This window comes from Cydia strobilella, chromosome 9 (genome assembly GCF_947568885.1).
Source record: "Cydia strobilella chromosome 9, ilCydStro3.1, whole genome shotgun sequence".
Lineage (NCBI taxonomy): Eukaryota > Metazoa > Arthropoda > Insecta > Lepidoptera > Tortricidae > Cydia > Cydia strobilella.
The window spans coordinates 2,566,871-2,584,146 of NC_086049.1; the positions used below are offsets into that span (position 1 = coordinate 2,566,871).

Here is a 17,276-nt window from a genome sequence, read left to right on the forward strand (position 1 = left end):
GCGGCCAAGGAGGTCACACATATCTAAACACGCCTTTATTGTCAAGGCGCTAGAGTGCATGTTCAGATATTTTTAGCACCTCGGTCGCTCCGATATATCCGATGGCGACTGTACCTACTGTAAACTTTTTTGCTAATCTATATTGAGCCCTAGGAGGATATAACAAAACGGAGTAGCCATTGGCATTCCCCTCTGTCGAAAATAGTCGGCCAATGGTCATACACAATGTATGGACTGACGTTTATCTGACATGGCTATTTTGACGTTACGTATACATTTGACGTTCCCCTCCCCCGCAAAAATTGGCAGACGTTTATGTACCGCAAATTACAGACGTGGCGGCTCCGTTTGGTAATATCCTCCTAGATTGAGCCATGTCACAGAGCCAGTCAGGAAACTATAATGATAGGTCCGAAAAGAGAGCGTCAAATTCGGAAGTTAACTATAGTCTGGCAAACACTTCGAGCAACACCGGCTTCCGACACGTCGGAAGGGAGGAGCCCAAGCGATATCTTACCGTACAAATCGTTCTGCCATTTTTTACGGAGGAAAACGTGCACACAGTCTCACTCACTACTTACAAAATCCAATCTCTAATGATGACACAAATACATAGAAAATGACACACGTCAAAGACAAGTCTTGCACACCTCGATCTCTTTATAATAAAGAGCGCATTACACAATTATTGTGTGCAACACGAGGTGTGTGTTGTACGTACCGCGCTAGTTGTATGCATGCACAATTGATCTTGTACCTCGACAGAGGGGAAATAGTGCGAATGCCGACTCCCTTCCGTGTTGCTCGAAGGGCAAACCAAATCTGTCAGTAAATAAGAACAACCAAAAATCTACTCATCCATTTCCTTTGGGTGCTATAGTATACTAGCCCAAGACAAAGATAGTATATGATTCTCTCTGTCTGTTTCAATTGAGACAGTCCCTATATTTTCCTATGTGATTTTTTTAACATTTCATGATAAATTCATTATATAAACTGTTCTTATATTTTTTCGTAGTTTTGCGAAGATAGCCATAAGGCCTATAAGCTCGACAGGGCACGAGCGATAGAGAGGCAAATAGAATACCGAATATTCGACAAAGTGGCCGAATAGGCCGAATACCGAATAGTTGCGAATATTCCTGGCAACTCTAGTCGTAATATCATAGTATAGTTGGTCATCTAATGTTTGAAATGAGACAGTCCTTTGACAAACTATAATTATATAATGTCGTTTATGGTGACACTTTCTCATTTTGTCATTGCAAAGCCATTCCTGAGCTAAATAAAAGAAGCAATCATTAATTTTTATTACAAGGGGCAAAGATGTTGTTTAATATCTCATGGTATTGATACCCAAACGTACGAAAGGATACAAAATTGAACTACGAGAGAAGCGAATGCTTTAAAATTTAGAATATTGACAGTTGCGGGGATCTCAAGGCATGAGGGTTAAACAAACTTTGTTACAGTGCAACACGCAATTTTTCATTACACCAACACGAGGAAACCATTTATTATTCAAATTAATTTATTAAAAGTTCTTTCTATCGGCCAAGGTGAGGGAAATAGCTTAAGGATTTCTTGTCTCGCCCGTCAAGTTTTATATGGATGGTGCGGTCATATCATGAAGAGTGGGACACCTGCAACACGAGAGGAATTATAAGATTTAAATTTGTGTTTCAGTTTGAAATACGAAACTGGACAATATGAAGTGTAAATTGCGCAATTACTTATAGCTCTTACAAATTATTTTATTCATCATACTTCATTGTTAGGTACCTAAAGAAAGTAAAATTGGCTTAATATGAATACTTAGAAAGATAAATCTGTAATACTTTGCTAATACGGAACGACTGTCTGCCCACCATTGGATAATTTATTGTTACGTGTCGCATCGCCATCTCCGGAACCCACGAATCACTGCAGAAATCAATGAGACCTGATAAAGAGCCTACCTGGCATGGTTTTGAGGGGACATTTATCACAGACTTCTAAATCCAGCCGCACGTTTCTGACGGCCGAGTAGGTACCTATACTTGATGCAGGTGGATTAAGTAGTATATATCACGAACTACATGAGTCTCGTTTGCGTCGGCTTGCTGTGTGCGGTGGTCACGCATTCAGGCAAGAGGATGGGGAAGAAAATTTCACAATGTGATCTTACCTTAATGTTAAGAATAATATTTTTCTTCTGCATTAATTTCATTTGAGGAATTTGGTTGTATTTCGTCAATTATTAAGTCTCATTCAATGTTGAATTGCTTTTCATTTAATCGGCAATATTCCCTGAATAAACGATCACCATTAAATATCAGATTTTATATTAATATTGCGTAGCTGCCTTCGTCGGACTCTGACTATTGTACTATTGTAGAAAGGCAAACTGGTCTTCTTTTTCATGTAACATGTAGCATTATCGTCACTCGCTTCTCGTAAAAAATACAAAACTAAAATAAGTATTTTATTTGTACGTCTGACATTATATGACTTGACATTGACAAGCCATCAACTAACGCTGTCGCGACTGCACGCCGCAACAGCAGCAGTCGTGCTGCTACAGTAGTGCTGGACCGCGTAACGTCGCAACTGCAGTGCAGCGGCAGTCACAAATGGACAGTCACCTATAGACTACCCATCTTTTACTAACTGTATAAATTAAAGGGGGACGGGTAGTCTATGTCGCAGTGAGATACTCTCGCGCCAATCATGTGCTAGCCCGGATGGTGTATTAATTAAATTAAAACTTACATTTTTCAAGCTTTGTTCACAAAACGCATCCAGTTTTGTTTTTTCCTCTTCCAAAATTTGCATGTTCTGAAACAAAATAATGCTTACATTTTATAACTGTACCCCTAGTGTAAATTTTGTTTCATTTCAAAGTGTACAAAGAAACTACAAACAAATTCTAATCAGTTAATCATTTTTCACATTAATCTTACAAAATGAAAACCGTCACGGCAAGAAACTTGGTCAAAGTTTTTTCTCGTCGATAAATTTCTTAGAATCGTAAAAGCAATTCCAGTGAATAGAAAACAGGAAAGTTCGGGTCTTGTTGAAAGTACCTAGATTTATTTCTAAGCAACGGGTTCACTGTCTAAAGTAGGTACATCTTATACTAATTAATTTCACGATAACTATTGAATAAAAAAAATTGAAAACCCCTTACACATTATGCCAAATGCCTTACTACATTTTGGAACAGAGCTGAATACTCTTCAAACTGCTGGAACGATTTTGATTAAACGTAGCTAAGAACCACCACAAGAAAACTCACTTTCACATTAAAAAAGCGCCATCGATATCGGCCCATCCGTTTGAGAGTTACGAGGACACAGACAGACATTGGCGTCAAACTTATAACACCCCTCTTTTTATGGGCCACTAAGAATGAATAAGGTATTAAGAATGAATGTGGAGGGAGGTACGAGGAAAGGAAAACTGCGGAAAAGGTTGATAGACTGTGTGAGAGATGATATGAAAGAAACGCAAGTGAATGATGAGATGACGGGTGACAGAGAGATATGGAGGAAAAAGACATGCTGCGCCGACCCCAAGTGAATGGGACAAGGGCAAGCGACTGATGATGATGTATGGGCCACTAGTTGCCTGAAATAAAGTTATTTAATTTCATTTCATTTCAATATCATATTAGAAACAGATCGAATAACTAAAACTCGAATTGGCCTGGCAGGCAGAAAGAAAAAAATTCTTCTTTCTGTAAGTGGAGTAGGTGTGTGTACCAACGAAAGAGTTAAAAGCAACGAAAGAGCTTGTAGACGGTCCTCCCTTATACACGGTGGCTAAAAAATAAGTGCATTCCCGTTGCCAGGGAGGTTTTGGGATTATACTGAGCAAGTTATACTATGGGACCAAAATAATTTCGCATTTTGGCTGGTTTATTTTCCATGGGAGAGTAAATTATTTTTCGCATTTCGTGGTTGGTCCCATACTAAAAGTTGTAGCAGTATAATCCCAAAACTTCCCTGGCAACGGGAATGCACTTATATTTTAGCCAGCCTGTAGACGGTCTTCTCTACATTAAGCTTAGCTTCATATTTAAAAATAAGTACCTTCATTTCTTTGTCCATCGCAGAGCCAACCTTGGTGACATTAGTCTTCTTCTTCCTCTGCTTCTTGATGGTGGCAGCTGCCTTGCTGTAGCTCTCAGATCTCAGTTTATGTTGCTGCAGGAATCGCTTCTGTTCAGACTGCAAACGAAAATTATTATTTTACTGCTTCGGCAGAATTTTTCCATTAATAAAAAAAGTAGTATCGCTCGCCGACGTTATGCTTGATAAAAATTTGCTTATGTTTAAGTGTAGACATATATACTCTGGCAATATGCTTTGTTAGTAGAAAAAGGCGCGAAATACTCAATTTTCTATGGGAGGACAACCCTTCGCGCCTAAATTTTTTTAAATTTGCCGGATTTTTCTACTGCCGGAAATGGCTTGCCAAACTATAAATAGTGCTCAAATCTAACTACTGAAGTATGTACATTGTCAAATGTTAGTGGTAGGTACATAATTTTATATATTGTTGGTATATTTTATTGATAAGACTGGTCTGGCCTAGTGGGTAGTGACCCTGCCTGTGAAGCCGATGGTCCTGGGTTCGAATCCCGGTAAGAGCATTTATTTGTGTGATGAGCACAGATTTTTGTTCCTGAGTCTTGGGTGTTTTCTGTGTATTTATGTATATATTATAGGTATATATATCGTTGTCTGAGTACCCACAACACAAGCCTTCTTGAGCTTACTGTGGGACTTAGTCAATCTGTGTAAGAATGTCCTATAATATTTAAAAAAAATCCGTTCCTCTAAATGTAATATTTACCTATCAAAACATTTATACTCGTTGCTATTCTCAGACGAGATTACAAAAACATGGTGCCAACCAAAAAGTAGCTCCAACCAAATAAAATATTACGGGGGACGTTTAGTTCCGGAAAACTTTTTTAATATATAGAAACCCTTATAAGAAACGAGATACCCGCCTAAGCTATTTGAACTCCGGGCCCTCTAGTAAACAATTCTCGCAAACGTCGCATTCACAGGATTTGCGGAGGATTTTCTATTTGTAAACAAACCTGTACTACTTTCGTGTCCTTCTCCAGATTTGTCTCCAAGGGAACCAGAAGATCCACATAGAACGCCTTTAACTGAAAAAGCAAGTAAATTTTAAAAATAAAATAAATCCGACAACGTAACAAATTTAATACAGAGATTGTAGTTAGAATGGTTTTTAAATATTAAAACGTTATAGATCCTAAATGGTGATTTAAAAACAACGATCAATTAAAACTAAAGCTGATATTCAAATCCCTACCAAATGATACCATACTCTACATAGTAGGTCGATTAAATTTTTTCGTACAATATGGAATCTGATTGTCGCCATTTATTATTTACTTCTTACTTTCATTTTAGTGACACTTGGATAGAGTCTGTTCGGAAAGACAAGAGTCGTGGAATGTATTGGGCCCCATTATATTCCGCGACTCTTCTCTTTTCGCACATACTCTATAATTAAGGCAAATCGATTGATGCAAATTAAGAATCATCAAAATCGGCCCACACATTTGGTCTCTATAGTGTGAATAGTGTCCCAGAAAGGAACAAACATACACACATACATAGACTATAAAAACACATTACCCTCCCTTGTGTTACTCTGCCGGGTAAAAACAGATATTATTTGTTAAACTTTTAACAGGCTAGGGAAACATTAATTCGCTTTATTGCCCAAGCATTAGCCAGAGAGAATAGGAGCCCGATTTAGATTATAAATTTGTTATTGTTTTGATCACTTGGTCCATTCGAAACTAAGTGAGTGCTGCTGATGGCCTACCGCGAATCACGTTAGACGTGTTGCCTCTCTGTCGCACTTGTAAATTCGTACGTAAGTGTGACAGGAAGGCAACATGTGAACGGTGGCCCTCTGTTGCGTGATATAGATACGCGCCAATCACCAAAACAATCGACAAGGTCGGATCAAAGTCAATTCAAACCATATTAATTTAATGGAATGGAATGGACCTTAGGTGCTTTAATACTGACATAAATTTTAATTATTCCATCTTATTTTCATACGACCTTACTGAGCACTAATCAGCGTTAGCGGCTTACGCTGATTGGTGCTGACGAAATGCGATGCGCAATTTTTTGAATTTCGAGCGCTCGATTTCGTGTGGCTCTTTTCTATTACTAGGCGTTTGAATTCTACTAATAAAATTTAAAACGAGTGGCCAATACCACTTGACTCCCAATTTCTATTGTTCGTATTTCAAAAATGTCACTGATTTTCGAGTGAGGAAATTCAAAAATCGGCCACCCAGGAGTCGTCTCATAAGGCATTTCGCTCGCACTTATTGGCGCGCGTGAGATTCCTGATAACAACACAACTAAAGGACATATCACATTTAGATGAAAAACAAATTTGTTAACACAGAACCAGCCTCTGGGTGCTAATAAAAAGTCACTTACGATATTCATTTGCTGATCTTGTATTTCTCGGTAAACTTCCACGACTTTCATTAAGGCAGTCCCTGTAAATGACAAAAAGTCTTCGATATAGAGCTGAAAATATCACTTAATGAGATTTGAATTATTTTTAACTTTGATATCATTAAAAACTGTAATAGATGTCATATATTAAAGAAAAAAAATCTGATAAAATTTGATATCATTAAAGTAGCTTACTATGGCCTAGGAAAAAATATTAGGCCGACTTATCTTACTTATTTAAGATATTTTGTTTTGTATAATAAAATAATAATAATAAAAGTGATTGAAATAAAACTATGAAAACGGATTATATCCTTTCCAGCGTTCGTGGTCAACGGGTGACGGGGGTCACCCGTTGACCACGAACGCTGTAAAGGGTTCGAAACGTCGGGATGTATTATAAATTCAATATACGCGATATAATCCGTTTTCATAGTTTTATTTCATGAGTAACTATCGCGGTAACCGAAGACAATATTAATAAAAGTAATTGTTTTTGTAAATAGCAAATAAAAACCCACCAGATAAGTTATAATTTTACATTATTATCCTGCAAATCACCAAACATTTTATAAACCTAAATCGTCTTAACTTAGGCCTGTGATTAATTTGATTCTTAATAAACAACGAGTATAATTCTACAAGTTTTTCAGTCGCCCAAATAATATTTCTAAAAATATATATGTAGTAAGTTTTGACAATGAAAATACATCGCAACTTCAGCTAAGAAAAATCGATTATAAGAGATATGGGAAAAGTTTTAAGTGGGTTTACCGTCGACCATCATTACTTTAGAATCTCACATTAAATTCAATCTATCCTTTAACGTCAAATTCACTTAAGTAATTTATAAGCAAATTTGCGCTTTTTCAATGACATACAATGATAATGTGAGTCATAATATAAATAGACACACCTACGTATTTGAAAGTCACTAAGAAGGTTGAACAGGATCTAAGTTATTAACAATTATATGTGTAAATAGATTAACAATTACAATATTTAATGTAATGTTTATTGATTAGTTAGTTTAAACATGAGACCGCGCACAGGTAAGTGTTGTGTAGGCAGTCTGTCAATTTGTTAAATGAGATGAATAAATAGGTTTCCTAGAAATGAATTGAGGATTAAGTCATTTAGAAAAATATATATATCCCTGTCGTAAGAGTGATGAAACGTTCGTTTATTTTTGTGTCGGCAGACGCGAACCGGCATTAGAAACATGTAAATTTTCAAGTAAATTTTCAAGTTTAAAAGGTCATTTATTTCAGCCCATTTGGACTTGATAATTAAAGGTATACTTACTGTAAGGGATCGCAAGGCAATTCCAACTTCACAAATCTCGTCTTCGGTTACCGCGATATCGCGTATATTGAATTTATACTACATCCCGACGATTCGAACCCTTTTTGATTTGAGTAAGTAGAAGAGTGCCAGTGTGGTGTCCACGCGAAACACCCCTATGTTTCTCCGGTCCTCCTCCGCGAAATTAAGAGTATGCATTGCATCGTTGCAAGAAAACATCCTTGAAAATCACTGTCCCCTCGACGAGAGATTACGTATGTTTGTATGAAGGTTACCTATATCTGCACATCCTCCCCAAGTGCCCTGCTGGGCCTGGCGACCCAGCTTGCCCACTGCATCCACGTACAACCGAGAGGCTGCGGCGGCTCCTGGAACAAAACATAGCAATCAGTACCCAAATTTTGCACAAGGCACAGTGTTAGGACACATTATCTTTTTATTCGATGCCATTCATAGACAAGACATAAAACCAAAGGTGTATTTTATGTACCCGAAAGTAAAGGATTCTATAGCCTTATTTTCAGCTTGTGACATAACTGCCAAAATACGTCTATTTATTTCTAAGGGGCCCACTGACTATAAGTCCGCCGGACGATATCGGCCTGTCAGTTAGAACAAAAGTTTAACAGTTACGAACAACTGACAGGCCGATATCGTCCAGCAGACTGATAGTCAGTAGGCCCCTATAGTATGTGTCAAAATTGTGGACGTTCCTTTCATTCGCCTTTTGTAAACAGTAGACATTTCATAATCTTACACTCTTGTTATGACCCATCAACACAGTGAATATTATAATTTATCCTTACCTAAATACATAGAGTAACTTATACTAAAGCGGTACTGTCATAGTAAATTTTGTAACCCCAGTAAATTCACTGCCATCTGTCGACACACTTTAAAACTAAAAATGAAGATTTATAAAAATACGATAAAATGTATTTAAATATTGATAAATGATTTTTTTTATTTGCATTAATTATTTTTATGATTTTGACCCATGTTCTTTCACTGATATGCGTTAAATTTGTTAAATAACATACGAAACCGTCAACGCCATCTATACGACAGTTGGCCAAAGCGCCCTCTGAACAAGAATCAAATTTTCTTGATTTTCGAGGCACGTTTTTTCCATAGACTGTATCTATCTATTACGGAGTTATATCTATCTTTGCTAAATACTAGTATAATATCATTTAAGGGTCAGCAATTGGACGTATGAGACCTCAGGTTTATTTGTCGTGACTTGGCGAATATTACTTCATTATTGTTACTTTCTATAGTTTTATTATCTTTAGCGTAAATAAAGATTATGATAAAGTAGAAGGTTAACTTTAAAGGTTAATTAAGTCACGCTACTAGAAATTATTATTGAAGCTAAAGGCTAAGTAAAGGTGAACAAGAATGATATCTGAAATAGAATAACAACTTCGCAAGAAAAACAACCATGATATGATCCATACTAATATTATAAATGCGAGTCTGTCTGTTTGTGTGTTCCCTCTTCACGCTTAAACCGCTGTATCGATTTAGATGAAATTTGGCATAGAGATAGGTTGAGTCCCTGAGAAGGACATAGGATAGTTTTTATCCCGAAAATCATCCCTTAAGAAAGTAAAAAGCGGGGTGGAATTGAGATAATTAACGAAGTGCCTGCTAATTTTTGTGCATAATATGCTCTAATTGAATGATTGCTATGATAATTTTTCCAGGCGCTATACTTACTTTAGCTGCTGTTACTAAGTCCACGCAGACGAAGTCGCGGGCAAAAGCTAGTCAGATATAATGATTACTTATATCATTACGGAAATCATTTCTCATAATTCACCGAAAATCTCGATTAAAAAGCGGTTACTTAATACATGTTTTTCGGTAATAAAATCACGATTATACCCGCAAAGACCCAGTGATGAATTGCGTGTGAGAACTCATACATCAGGGTTTACAACACTTAAACAGTCCAAAACCCCATTAAGTGGTTGTTTAGCGAAATAAATTAGTTCACCACGAGCCGGCCATAGTGTTGGTTAAGACTTGAGTCTTTTGAGTCTTCTGCTTTAAGACTCGGCTCAGTTATACACTATACAGACTAATAACTAAGACTTTAAGATTTTTTTTAAAGCATAGTCTCATCATCATCATCATGTCAGCCGATAGACGTTCACTGCTGGACATAGGCCTCCCCCAAGGCTCGCCACTCCGACCGATCCTGTGCCGCTCGCATCCACCGAATTCCCGCGACCTTCACCAGGTCGTCGCTATATCGCGTCGCATAGTCTCATAAAAGGACATTTTCACTTAAGTGTACCATTTACTTTTTTCGAAAATCCACTAACTTTTGGGTTATTTCTACTCAAAATCACGAGGACTATCGATTTAAAAAGAAAAAAAATGTCCCCAAAAAATTACAGTTTTGTAACGCATTTTCACATACATTTTGCATGGACCGATACAAAACTGACACTGGGGACACTTTTTTTCATTGTCTTATTCAATAGTACTCGTGATTCTGAGTCTGAATAACCGAAAAGTAGATGGTTTTTCGAAAAAAAGTAAATGGTACCATTTTTTCTGAAAACCTCCAAAAACGAGTCGTGTTCTTTAAATTTAGTCTCAAAAACTGAAGTTCCTACCAACACTAGCCATGATAAAGTAGTAACAGAACAAGCTTGGATGCCCATACATCGCGAACGCACAAGTTTATGGTCGTAGCGTCAGCTTTAATACTCTAGATAAGCCAGAGACAATTTGACACGGACCACGTCCTAGTTCCGTAGCCAAGCACTGAGGTTTTGCATATAGATGCACCCATTTGGCTTACGGTGTATAAAATTAATTGCCTTCGCTTCAATGACTTCGTGTAAGTTGTGAAAAGATGTACAAAGTTTGTTTTGGCATAAAGTTTGACTTTATTTAGTCAAAGATTTAGAATAACTATGAAGCTCAAAAATGGCTCGACGACGTTGAGGAGGTTATATTCACCTGATTTGTCACCGTGATGTCAAACTGAGATAAATGGAAAAAAACTATTATTTCGAATTACATTGATACAACAATTACATTATAAGTATGCAAGAATTTATTGACATTATTGACATCAACGACAGGTCGCCATCAGCGAAATACCTACCTACATAGGTATAGTTAACGCTATCTCTACTGAGCTCGTTCACTTACCTGTACTAACAATGGCATTCTGTTAAACAAAAGCCATTATTTCTTTTCTGTGAGCGCGTGGCCTTTGTGCCTGAGCACGTGGCCATTGTGTGTGAGCATCAGGCACAAAAAGGCCACGCGCTCACACAAAAGAAATAATGGCTTTTGTTTAACAGAATGCCATTGTTAGTTCGTAAGTGAACGAGCTCAGTAGAGATAGCGTTAACTATACTTATTTTTTTTCTCGGTAGGTACCGACACCTACCTAATAGGTATTACCTATACCTGATTATAGCCTTAGGGTAAATAAAAATGTTTTCATAGTCACACACAAGAAAACTGGTTTTAAATAAACAAACTAAAGTTTATTCACCTAAAGTCAAGAGTAGTTAAATCTCGCTCCTTAATTTATTTAACCCCAAAATAAATGATGACCGCATATTTCTTGAATGGGAGTGGCATTCGAATCATACAATCTGATATTGACATGATAACTCGCACCGTTTCTCGCTCGTCAATGTACAGGTACATAAGTACGAGCGAGACATGCGAATAACAAGATGAGATCAAATTAACATTATTGTGTATGTTCGTTCGCTTCTAGATCGTGAACGGTACACCCTTCGAGAATTTCTGATGCTAATACCGATTCGAAAACGATAAAAACAGGGTCAATGAACCTTTAATGTCCAAGATACTGCGTAAATGTTTAGAAATTGCGTATAATAAAACTAGTAACGGTGGTTAAGCCTGTACAGCTATCGCAGGGGTATGGCTTTTATAATCTTAGCGGAATCACGGAAATAGATAGCCTTGGGTAATAGTTTATGTAATTAATTGAAGATAAAGTGAGTACTCTGCGTACGGGTAAATGTAACTGCCTTTTATAGTTAAGTGCAGTTAGAAGCATAAGTTCCTAAGCGAAAGAAAAAGTTAAGTATAAGTATCTATACAGGCTTTTATTTTTTTAGCAGGAAACTAATAAGCTTGTGGGGTGATGATACAACACAATCTAAATATGTATTAATTATTACATCAATTTTTTATCATCAATTGTTTTCATTTGTAGCCACCTGACGAAGCCTGCGTTGCGGATTTTTTTTTGCATGTAACTATATTATTTTTTAAGATTTTCTCAAATGCTGTATTTTATTTTTAATGTAGTGTGCTCATTTTTATTGTTTTGTGTGAATAAATGATTTAAATTATTCAACAGTTGTAACATACATCAAAATATTCTAAATTAAATAATAACAACAATATACAGACACACATAGAGGTTTAACTATTTTTCCCACTAAAAAAATTTGGTTGAAAATTGAGATGTTTTGTTATCTTTTTAACCTTAGAAAGGTATGTACAAAAATTGTAATGTTTGTCAGATATAGGCCAATGAAAATGGGTCATTTTATAGGAAGTTTTCAAACGATTCATTTTCATTGCTTCTAAGTGTATTATTATGGAATGTCCTTGGGCGGTGACGGACTCGTGCATGCACAACATATTATTATGTGGGAACGTGTTTTTGCGACTTAATAACGCTGTCTACACATTTTACTGACCTAAAGTAAACCTTATTTTAACTACATAAGGTTTACTAATAGACCGTAGAATATTGCGGTTAACCGTCACTTATCTATCATTAACGAACAGATGGTAAAAACTCTTTCGAGCATCTAACATCAGATAGGTGACTTAGGATGAGGATGACTCGATTATGACTTCATTGTTTTTAAATGCCGAGCGACGAAAGATCGGAATGCTACTTAACTTCGCTAAAAAACGCTGCAAATGGTGTTAAGAGGCCGGTGTCGATTTTAGTCGCAAAAAAGTAAAATTGATAGATTTAGTCCGTGAAATTGTACACCTTTTGTTACCTAATTAAAATAACAAGTACTGGTTTCTATTAACACGTCTTCTTATCTTACCTTTTATCAGATCAATTTTTTGAAAACAGACTAACTAAATTAGTTATGTTTGCTTTTCTGATGGACGTTTAGGTAAACGCGCGTAAAGCACTGATTTTGTCGCTCTTATTTGTAAATTTCGTAAAGTTTGGACTGCTAAACATGGTAATTTTGTATTACACATATCCTATACTTGACGTTTATCAGACTACATTTTTATTATTATGACTTTGAAGTAGTGTAAATGAAAGTTAGACGGAATCAATTTTCTCCAGAAATTACTTCAAAACAAGTGACAATTTCTCTGAAAATCGACTTAATTTCAACGTAATTTTGATACTTAAACAATCTACAACATTTGCTGAAACTATTCTTATACATTAATTTGTATAATTTACCACCATGATTTTTTGATGAATTTTTAAAAACTGCCCCTTCTCTTCATACATTACCGGTGACGCACGTTCGCGACCTCATTATTAAAAGGCAAGATGAGACGACGTGCTAATAGAAATCAATACTTGTTATTTAGATATTACGTAACAAAACGTGTATAACTTCAACGACTAAATCTATCAATTTTACATTTTTGCTCCAAAATCGACTACGGCCTCATAAAGGTATAAAAATCGGCATGATTGATGTTTAGTCCATATAAATCAATTTGATCCATGGCACAAAAAAAAAAAACAGGAGAGGAGTTATGACGTCATCTTCTTTTGTATGGAAAAAAATAATTTTTGTTCAGAAACCTACAAAAAAAAATCCGACATATCGTATCTGAAGGATCCCAAACTTGGTATGTTTTGAAAATTATTTTTATTTTAATTTAAAACACGTGCATAAAATGTAACGATATGATATATTTTTAGAACCGGCTCAGAATGTCCTTTCATTTAATACCACACGCGATAGGTTTCTGAACACAAATTATTTTTTTCCATACAAAAAACAGATGTCATAACTCCTCTCCTTTCTTTGGTGCTTCGAGTCAAATTGATTCATAAGGACTAAAGATCAATCGTGCCGATTTTCATAGCTTTAACACCATTTGCGGCATTTTACTGAATTTGGGGTGAACCGCCAGGACTAGTAAGATATTCAACAATAGTCAGCAATTGAGGCTTCCTAGAAATATTCATGATAAATACTGTGTGTCAGTTTAAAAAGGAATTGCTCTTGAACCTTTTAGAGGCAGCGGCTTGGTTAATAAAAAGGAAAGCTTGGACTAATTTATTCCGTAATAACTAGTCTTGACATATTATGCAATGTGCTATCTTAATATTGCGCTCTTAATCTATGGCATTACAATCCTAATCTTAACGCGATCTTCTGCCTAGTTATCGTCACGCGCTGATGCTATATTGCTAACTGACACAAACCTATTTTAGTAGGGTACAAAAGGTGTTTTTTCAAGCCAAGATAAAGTACCGTTCGGATTCAGACTGCACCAGCATTAGTGCAACAGTATTGCAGCGCGACTTTACTGCCGACTGCATTGTTGCCGGAAATGTCAAAATACTCGATTATCGCGGCGTTGTATGGGGGATGTCAGCCTCAATTCTTTATTTACTATTAGCGACCCGCCCTGGCTTCGCACGTATACATATAAACCTTCCTCTTGAATCACTCTATTTATTAAAAAAAACCGCATCAAAATCCGTTGCGTAGTTTTAAAGATCTAAGCATACATAGGGACAGACATCCATCCAGACAGCACGAAGCGACTTTGTTTTATACTATGTAGTGATACTCTGGTACAGTCGAGTTCATAAATATGTGTACATTTTTCCACCTTATTGCAATGGATTAAGGTGAAGAACTTAAGAAACACAAAAGAACTTACCATGTAAAGCTTTTAAATAAGCCTTCCCAGCCGTTATCATCTGCCGAGCCCCAGGATTGAACTTGTCCAAAATGTTCTGGAACAAAAGAAAAAGTTTTGTAAGCGAGTGAAACCAATCAGTCAATTCATTGTTAGTGGAGCGAACAATTCAATGAAGTCGGCCATCTTGTGTAACCGAGTTACGACATATTATTTGCAAATTAGACAAATTGTTCAACGCTGTAATGGTTTGCAAAGGTTTTTTTTTTGTAAGGAAATAGAGGAGTTGTTGAGAAGTTTTAATTACCAAAATGTTTTCTTTATTGTACCTTTTTTCATTAAATCATACTTGTTTGCCGTGTAATTGTGCAATTTAAATTTCTCCAGCTGTCAAATATATCAAGAATAAAATGGGACTAAACCGTTATTATCTAAAACAGCACTAAGTACTAATCATCGTAATCAAAAACCTTGAATTAGTATATAGCACTGTTATTTTTATCAGCATTTGGACAGTTTCACAGTAGATACTTTTTTTAGTTCATGTTAATTAGGATCGGGTCGGCACGGGGAGTGCTCCGAGGAATTGTTCGGATTAATCCCTGCAGCTTCTTTTCGCCATCGCCCTACGCGATAACATTACCATCCTCACCACTTAGATGGTTGGCAGTCCTCAACTGTGCGTTTCTCTAGAAACTTCCTGCCTCGCACAGCTAAACTGTGGAATGAACTGTCGTCTGCGGTATTTCCGGACCGATATGACCTTCAAACCTTCAAGAAAAGAGTGTATTCCCATCTTAAAGGCCGGCAACGCACTTACAACCCCTCTGGTGTTGCGGGTGTCCATGGGCGGCGGTAATCGCTTTCCATCAGGTGATCCGTCTGCTCGTTTGCCTCCTATTTCATAAAAAAAAAAGGATTTTTGAATACAACGATTGATGAGTATGTAATTGAAATCGTCTCATTAGCACAAATATACCAAAATAAAAATTACAGATTGTTAATCGAGTGTAGTTGCAGAAAGTTGAAAAAATAACGGAAATTTCACAAAAGTCATTGGCAATTAAGGAAACTTTCACTTTGGAGACGGAAACTTTTGATTTTCACACATTATGAGAAGTTTCCGAAATGTTTGAATGGGGATATTTCGTAATTTTGGAATGTTTTCGACGGCACATCAGGGGCCCATTTCTCGAACGGTATTAGTCTATAAAACTCCCGTGAGACTCAAACATATAAAATTATTTTAAACCGGGTCACTCACGTATTAGAGCTATTCGACTTAATAATACGTGAGTGACCCGGTTTAAAATAATTTTATACGGTATTAGACTAATATTATTAGTGTGTTGCCATGGTAACCTATACGATCTGACAGTTTGTGGACTAATAATATTATTCTAACACCATTCGAGAAATGTAGTTGGTAAAATAATAATAATAGTCGGATAAAAAAAACACAATTATATATAATTAGCATAAGAAAGACAAGAAATTTTGCCTTTACCTTTAACAAACACCACACCTAATAGAAACCACCGTTAATAGGTATTTTAATCAAGCCTACGCAGTACACCGACTCATTCATTTGCAATTGCAGTTGAAATGAGGTCTACACCGTAAACAGTCGGAATGTGGCCTCTCAAGGATGCTGCGGCGAGGTGCGGCTACCTGTCGGGCCGGGCTTGCATTCCGCAAATATTACTTAAAAACATCTTGAAACGCTAAATACAGATGTAGAGATCTTTCTAAGCCTTTTCAGCTTTAACCCTGTACTACTTCTAGAAAGAATTTGGTAGCGGTTAAATGATGACGTATATATCATAATATTGTCTTCAGTTACCGCGATAGTTACTCATGTAATGAACTAAAACTACAATTTAGGAGGGAATTAAATCTTCTCGGGTTAGAGCCAGCTTTAACGCGTATATCTTTACTTGAAAATAGTTGTATTGTATAACTAGCCTTATGAACCGATTTAGCATGTACAACCAGCCTTAAAGTTTATAGTTTATTATGGTTCATTATTTTTGTATGTTGTGTATTTTTGCACATTGTAGCTTTTCTTCAGTCACCCGTTGACCACGAACGCTGTAAATGGTTCGAAACGTCGGGATGTATTATAAATTCAATATACGCGATGTAATCCGTGTTCATAGTTTTATTTCATGACGTAAATCTCTTAAAAGCGTCATATTTTTTTAGATACACAATCTGTTGGAAACAAAATTATAAAAAATTATTACATTATGTAAAAACATTTTGAAATGCTAACTACATCTGTAGACGTGTAGACATATCTTTCTAAGCCTTTTTAGCTTTAACCGCGTTAAAAGGGTTTGGTAGTCGATTTTATGTATGTACATGATGATTGATGTCGTAAATCTCTAAGAGGCGTATTTTTTATAAGGTAACATAAACGGTAGCATAATAATCAGTCGAACACAAAATTCTTGATCTTGATACGCTTGATACGCTTAATTTAGCCGTAGAGATTATAAGGTTTAAAAAAAAAAAATTCATTTATTTTAAGCTGCAAGGCTCATAATCAGTTTTTACACATAAATTTAAAAGTGG

At 36.3% G+C, this 17,276-nt stretch overlaps 2 protein-coding genes across 3 annotated transcripts in view; one reads left to right on the top strand and one right to left on the bottom strand.

Moving 5' to 3' along the window:
- Positions 1-17,276, top strand: part of LOC134744096 (evolutionarily conserved signaling intermediate in Toll pathway, mitochondrial) — a 502,842-nt gene that overhangs the window by 199,405 nt on the left and 286,161 nt on the right. The window lies entirely within an intron of this gene.
- Positions 1-17,276, bottom strand: part of LOC134744082 (brain-specific angiogenesis inhibitor 1-associated protein 2) — a 95,503-nt gene that overhangs the window by 7,880 nt on the left and 70,347 nt on the right. For both annotated transcript variants that reach the window (XM_063677754.1, XM_063677753.1), the window contains exons 3-8: positions 14,721-14,796; positions 8,090-8,182; positions 6,489-6,550; positions 5,093-5,164; positions 4,074-4,211; positions 2,752-2,817 (exon numbers count right to left, since the gene is read on the bottom strand). In XM_063677754.1, the coding sequence (XP_063533824.1) occupies positions 2,752-2,817; positions 4,074-4,211; positions 5,093-5,164; positions 6,489-6,550; positions 8,090-8,182; positions 14,721-14,796 (507 nt within the window). The remainder of the gene's footprint in view (positions 1-2,751; positions 2,818-4,073; positions 4,212-5,092; positions 5,165-6,488; positions 6,551-8,089; positions 8,183-14,720; positions 14,797-17,276) is intronic.